This window comes from Mus pahari, chromosome 2 (assembly GCF_900095145.1).
Source record: "Mus pahari chromosome 2, PAHARI_EIJ_v1.1, whole genome shotgun sequence".
NCBI classification, from domain to species: Eukaryota; Metazoa; Chordata; class Mammalia; order Rodentia; family Muridae; genus Mus; species Mus pahari.
The window spans coordinates 149,573,139-149,580,523 of record NC_034591.1 but is presented as its reverse complement, the minus strand read 5'-3'; the positions used below and the strand labels follow the sequence as shown (position 1 = coordinate 149,580,523).

Here is a 7,385-nt window from a genome sequence, read left to right as displayed (position 1 = left end):
TGTGTGTGTGTGTGTGTGTGTGTGTGTGTGTGTGTGCAGAGCTGTGCTCACCATAGTGATAGTGTAGAGGTCAGAGGACAACCTGTGGGAGTCGGCTCTCTCTGATCATGTAGGTCCAGGGGCTGAACTTGGGCTTTCAGGCCAGGCTTGGCAGCTGTGATGAGTCATCTAGCTGACGCCCCTCCCCCTTTTTAAAAATGAAACATGCTGAGATATATTTGTTTCTTTTGTGTGTGAGCATGTGGATTCTCCCTGGGGCCCTTGCCTACTATAAGCTATACTGAGTTCTCATTTTTACTGAATACCTCATGATACAGATGGAGATGGTATGAATGTGACATCACCTATAGTTACACACACACACACACACACACACACAAAGTTACACACACACATATATACATATACATACATATACATGTGGAAGAAATTGAGAAAGGGGAAAAAGGAAGCTCAAATATCCAGATTTTTCTGCATGGGAGAAGTGAAGTGGTTTGAGACAGTCTATGCAAACCAGGCTGGCCTTGAACTCATTATGTAGCTGAGAGTGACTGTAAGTAAACTCTTGACCCTTCCACTTCCCAAGTGCTGGTATTAATGGAATCACTCCCACCCCCAGTCCCTACTTCCATTTTAGAGTAGAGCGAGGTAGCCTGAAGCATATGTCGGGCAGCTTTTCTGTCTGCTGTCAAATAGTGCTTAGGTTTTGGAGGGCTGGCCTGAAGCACTCTGGCCGTGTGCAACCATTATATCTATTTGCCATTGACCTTATCGTATAAAAGCTGCCATGGTGACCATATCAATAAACGAACATGCTGGGTCCCAGTAAAACTTGATTGAAGAGCAGTGATGTTCAAGCAGTGTACAATTTTCACATGTCCAAACTTGGTTACTGTCAGCCATTGAAAAATGTAGACTTCAGTCACAGCTTGCATGGCACACGGAGGGAGGAAGCAGGCCGGACTTGGCCGCTGATGTTAAACCCTGCCCTAGATGAATTAAGTGACTCTTGTAATGGTTCTTGTAGCCTGGTAGGATGATACTCGCCTATAATGCCAGCAGGGTGAAAGCATGCAGATCAGGAGCTCAAGATGAGCCTTGACTACGTATCAAGCTTAAGAGTAGCCCGGGCTACCTGAGACTGTCTCAAACAAGTGAAATAAGGCCAGCAAGATGGCTCAGTGGGTCAAGGCACCAGCGGCCAGGCCTGATGACCCGAGTTTCAGTCCCAGGATCCATGTGGTACAAGGAGAGAACAGGTTTTTGCAAGTCATCTCTGACCTCCACGCATATACACTGGGTCCCTTCCTCCATCTCCCAATAAATAAATTAATGTTTAAAATATTAAAAGTAATAACAACAATAAATAATAAAGAACCATGGAGGGCATGAGGATTAGTAAGCGTTCCCAAGCTATCCCACCTCTGCAGTTGCCCTTGGATCTGTTAGGAGTCATAAAAGGTCTACTTTAGAAACCAACATGGAGGGACATTAAGAAGAAAAGGGGCGGGAAGGGTGACAGCTCCACTGATTCCTGCAGTTCTTTCTGACTCATTTTCCCCCTCCTGTTCGGTTCTTATCTTTTGAGACAGGGTATTATTTACCCTGGGTGGCCTTGACCTCTCTGTGTAGCAGAGGATGGCTTTGAACACCTGACCCTCCTGCCTCCACCTCCTGGGTGCTGGGATTACAGGTGTGTTCCACTGTGCCCAGTTTATGTGATACTGGGGGTTGAGTCCAGGACTTCGTGTGTGCTGGGCATTACCAACCAAGCTACACTCCCAGCCCCGACCTGCCTGCCCTGCTAATACTATCAAAACAGCCAAGTAGCGTACGTAGTTAATACTGAGCAATTCAAATTATCTCTCGCCGCACTTGATTGCCTTAACGAGCTTTTCCAGTTTGAGCTGTGGTAAACAGCTGTGTGTGGCTCAGAGCAAAACCCCCCTTGATTGTTCCCTGGGAGCTGGTCTGAATGGTCCTACCCATCATATCCAATGTGGGCATTCTGGTTTCAAACATCATTCCCATCACCTAAGGCATTGGCTCTATTAACGCCAAGCTTTGAAAGTTCAAGTCTCAGATAGCCTCCCTCTTCTGGTAGCACTCTGGACCGCCCACCCCTGCCTTTATTTGGATTTGCCCTGTGCTCTCTCTTTGGCTCCGTTCATCAAGGAGCCCAGCTCCTGAAGTCCACCCCTTCCTGTTTCTGTCAAACCATCCCCGCTGTTCAAGGCCTATCGCCCGGTTCCGCTACCCCTGACTCCTCATTTCTCTTTCTCACCTGTCCCACGACCAGTCTGGAACATCTTTCTCCATGACTATCTGTCACCATGGCAGTTGGCAGGAAGCTTGCCTCACACAGCATCTTTCCTGCCAGTCCTCATCCTGCTCAGCGCCCCCCCCCGCCCTCCCCGCTCTGCTTTCTCTCCCTAACCCTCCTGCCTTCTACAGGGTGTTCTCCCAGCCTCCTCGCTGTTCCCACCTATTCCTCACTCAGCCTGAGCACCCTGTCCCCACTATCTCTTCTCTTCTGTCCTACCGGGCTAGAAATAAACCATACCACGGGGTAAGGAGACACTGTGTGATAATTAGTGATGTGTACTTTTCTATTTTATATACGCTTTGATGAAATATCCAGTATCTGAGGCTGAGATGTAGTTTAGTTATACTGTGCATGCTTAAGATATACAGGATGGTCCTGTGTTCATTTTTCTAGCATGTATGAATAAGTGTATACGTGCGTGCGCGCGCGCGCACACACACACACACACATACACACAATTAGTTGTCAGTCTGTCTTAGCTTGTTTTCTTTTTTAAGATTTATTTATTTTTTATTCATATGAGTACACTTCAGCTGTCCTCAGACATACATTAGGAGAGGGCATCGGATCTCATCACAGATGGTTGGGAGCCACCATGTGGTTGCTGGGAATTGAACTCTGGACTTCCGGCAATCAGTGCTCTTAACTGCTGAGCTCTCTCTCCAGCCCCCCTCCCCTATTTGTCTTAGCTTATTTTCTATTTCTGTGATAGAACACTGACCAAAAACAATCTGGGGAGGAAAGGGTTTATTTGGCTTATATATCCTGATCACAGTCCATCACTGAGGGAAGAAGTCAAAGCGGAAACCTAGAGGCAGAACCGTTGCAGACATCTTGGAGGAAAGCTGCTTACTGGCTTGTTTTTCATGGCTGGTTCAGCTTGCTTTTTCATACAACCCAAGACCGTCTGCCCAGAGGTGGCACCACCCACAGTGGGCCAAGTCTGCTCATATCAATCGTTAACCAAGAAAATGCCTTGAAAGACTGGTCTATAGTCCAATCTGATGGAGGCTCCCCCTCCCAGATGCCTCTGGTTTCTATAAATTGACAAAACAACGACAACCAATACACCAGCACGTGCATCAGGTATCGAGTCTGGGGACGCAGTAAACATTTGTACTTTACACATACCCACCGTGGACATTTTAACTCTTCTTCTGATTGTCTTTATCCTTTCAGATTTTTCGCTGACCAGAGCTAATTTATCACTCCAACAGTTAACACAAGGAGAATCTCTCTTACTTGGCCACACCTCCCCAGGAGTCACCCCTGGGGTTCGACCCCCAGCAGGTTACCCAAAGCCCACCAGCCTGTCTTGGAGAGATGTGTCTTCTCTGAAGTCCACAGCCCCTCTGCACATGCGCAAACACATCAAGGTTGATGAAACGAGCACGCAGCTCCCTGAAGAAAAAAGCCGTTCTCAGAGTTTGCAGCTTCCCTCGGAACTAAAAATGGCTCATCTGTTCCCTACAACTGTGCCTACTCCACCTACCACTGTAGCTGTTGCTCCCCTCCATAACGTCTCTGCCACCCTGAAGCCTGCGCTTCCGTTGACCAGCGTTTCAGTGACACCTAAGACTTCAAAGCAGAAGGAGGCCACCACAGCGTCACCTGTCACCACTGTAACCTCGAGGCCCCCAGCAGCCCATGTGTCTACAAGTTTTACACCCATGGTTACACATCAGGCAGCTTTGACTACCATCTTTCAGGCACATACAGACTCGAAAGGCAGCTTAGAAACAATGCCCTTTCAAGGAGGCTCTACGCTGACCTCAGACCCGAAGCGTGGGAAAAGCTCAACCTCAGAGTCTTCCATTACAAACAAGACTGCTTCCTGGGAGGACAGGAGGGCTAGTGTAGGCAGCGTATCACTGAACAAGGGTCCAAAAAGCCAGCATGGACTTTCATTTGAGAAGTGGCTTCTCATTGGGACCCTCCTTTGCGGTGTTTTGTTTCTGGTAATAGGCCTCGTCCTCTTGGGTAGGATGCTGGTTGAAGCTCTCCGTAGGAAACGGTATTCAAGACTTGACTACTTGATCAATGGGATCTATGTTGACATCTAAAGACAAGTTAGTTATCTCTTAGTTCATGTAAGAACTCATTGCCAAACGCACCTGTGTCCCTTCTGCCCAGCCCATCTCAGCAGGAACTGTATCTTGAAGAATAGTTCTACTTCCTTCCCTCCCCCTCCCCTCCCCCTCCTCTCCCTCCTCTTCCTCTTCCTCCTCCTCCTTTTCCTTTTTGAAATAGGCTCAGGTAGCCCAGGTTGGTTTTGAACTCCTGATCTTCCTGCCTCTGCCTCTTGAGTTCAGGGATTGCAGATTTTCACTACCATGTCTGGATTTTTAATTAAAACAATTAAAAAATTTTTTTTTTCAATACTACAGGTCAGGGCCTTCCTTCTGCATGCGAGGCGAGCCGGCTCCTCCTGAGCTGTACCCTCAGGCCAACCACTTTCTGTTTGTTTGTTTTTTGGCTTTTTTTTTTTTAAGAGGAAGAGAGAAAGGTTAAAAGAAACTAAGTTAAGTTACTGAGTGATCTGTCTGTAAAATAGTAGCTGAAAATAATTCCTAGCTAGAATATTAAGTATACTTAAATATAAACTAGAAACATAGTATCTGGCTTTAGATAAAGACAGCTGTAGGTTTAGGACTTCTGAGCTGTGATTCACTACTATTTCTCACTCCAGATAATGGCAAATGTTTGATACGAGTTTTTTGATGGGTCCTCTTTTCTTTTTTTATATGAATTCCAATAAAACTCATTCCAGATGTATCTCCCTCCAATTAAATATTTGAATAAATCTCTTGTTCTGGCGGCACGGCCAGCTGGATAGCTTTCAATTTCTTCCCATCAGTGAAGGGAGGGAATGGTGGAAGCAGGCACCCCACGCTGAAAACCCACAACCTCTCTTCCCATCAATGACCAAAGAAGTTCCTTTGGGAGGATCTTAGCAGAGTGTTAGTCCACCATGGAGACAACGATGAGTTAAGTTTTTTGTTATTTATTTGTTTAAGACAATGCCTCCTGTAGCCTAGACCGGCCTCAAACTCTCCACGGAGCCAAGGATGATCTTGAATTCCTGACCTTCCTGCCTCCACCAACCAAGCTCTGGGATTACAAGTATGTGTCCCCCCCCCCCCCATGACTGACTAGTTAATTAGGTCTTATCCTCAGCCAAACAAGCCCACTAGGAATTAGGCCTAACTTTTTAAAAAAAGTATTAACATTTTCTAAAATTGTACCAAGTCTAAAAAGTTCTGATATTATTTATGACTATCTAAACTTAAACAACCGTCCATTACAGGTTTACTGGGAATGATATCAGAAGTAATATGTAGCATTTTGATTAGTATACTATACTTTTATTGGTTGCGTTCTGAAATTTTGGGGAAATGTTGATAAGGAAGAGAGCTTGCCAGACAAGTGAGGGTAGGGTAACTAAGAGTGAAGAAGGCCATCTGGGTCCATTGGGCCTCTCATCTCTGAATTTCAGTGTGCTTATTGGCTAAACAAGAATGGTAGAGCCATCCAGCTATAAACAGGTTCATACGCATTTGTGTTTGCACATGTATGTAGGGACCAGAGGTCAGTGTCAGGGGGTAGTCTAGTTTGACAGTGTTCCTGTGAAGAATACCATGATCAAAGCAACATGGTTTATTTGGTTTACACTTCCTGGTCAAACTTCACCAATGAGGGAAACGGGGCAGCAGTGAAAGCAGGAACTGACGCAGAGACCATGAGAACCCCCACTGATGGGCTTGCTCCTTTTTTAATATAGCCCAGGTCCACCTGTGTAGGGATGTACTGTCCACAGTGAGCTGGATCCCCCTCCTCCACCCATCAGACAGAGGCCAATATCATGGAGGAGATTATTCAACTGAAGTTTGGTCTTTTTAGGTGTGTCACGTTGACAATCATGATACTACCACAGGGCATTTCCTCTATCATACTCCTATATATTTATTTATTTAGGTTCTTTTTCAAGACAGGTTTGTTTTGTGTGTGTGTGCGTGCGTGTGTGTGTGTGTGTGTGTGTCCTAAAACTAGCTTTGTAGACCAGGCTGACCTGGAACTCACAGAGATCCCCCTGCCTCTGTCTCCTGAGTGCTGAGGTTAAAGGTGTGCACCACCACTACTCTGCTTTCCACCTTATTTATTTATTTATTTATTTATTGATCCAAGCTCTCGCTGAATATGGAGCTGACTGTTTGACAAGACTAACTGGCCAGTGAGCTCCAGGAATCCTCTTGTCTCGCCTCCCCAGTGCTAGGACTCCAGAATGCACCATCACACCCTGCTTTTTAAAGTGGCTGCTGGGATCCGAGCTCAGCCCTTTCCTGACTGAGCTATTTTCCTAAGGCCCTAAACATGGTTTTTAAAGGTGAAAATGGAGAGCTGACTCGGCGGTTCAGAGCACTCTCTTACACAGGCCTGGGGTTCAGCTGCCAGCACCACAGAGGTGTAACTATCTGTAACTCTAAGTCCGGGTGATCGAACACCCACCCCCTCTGGCCCCATGCAGGTACCTATATGTACATATATATACATACAATCTGGCACATGCATACACTAAACACACACACACACACACACACACACACACACACTCACTTTGGACTTCACATGTAACCTAAACAGCAAGCACTAGAGGGCAGTAGCTGATTAACAAGGGTAGCCAGGAAGGCAGAAGTAGAAATGACCCAAGGGCTTCTCCCCTTCTTCCTCACCTCCTCTCTCCTCACCGCCTTCTTCCCCTCCATTCTCCTAGTAACCGCTCCTCCACCACCACGGTCTGGGTAAAACGAATTTGAGAGAAAAGCTGGCCTATTGAAAGTCCTATTTTTTTTCCTGTATTTTCCAACTTTAACAGCTTGACACAGATCTCCAAGGAGCTTACATAAGCTTTAAGTAGGTTGAATAAATAAAGCCTTGAGATGATTTAACAAGCAGTTTTCTGAATATCCACTTGTAGAGCAGAATCAGATTAGTAACCAAGTGCCTTGGGATTTGGAAATGGCTCCCCTCCTTGTTAGTGGATTTGGAGAGGAAAGAGAAA

At 46.1% G+C, this 7,385-nt stretch overlaps 1 protein-coding gene across 2 annotated transcripts in view; it reads left to right on the top strand.

Annotated features, from left to right (window-relative positions):
• Positions 1-5,148, top strand: part of Mansc1 (MANSC domain containing 1) — a 24,311-nt gene extending 19,163 nt beyond the window's left edge. The window contains exon 4 of one of the 2 annotated variants that reach the window (XM_021191431.1): positions 3,506-5,148. In XM_021191431.1, coding sequence (XP_021047090.1) covers positions 3,506-4,389 — 884 coding nt within the window. In that variant the 3' untranslated portion in view covers positions 4,390-5,148. The remainder of the gene's footprint in view (positions 1-3,505) is intronic. The other variant, XM_029535145.1, reaches the window with a different exon arrangement.
• Positions 5,149-7,385: the final 2,237 nt, after the last annotated feature.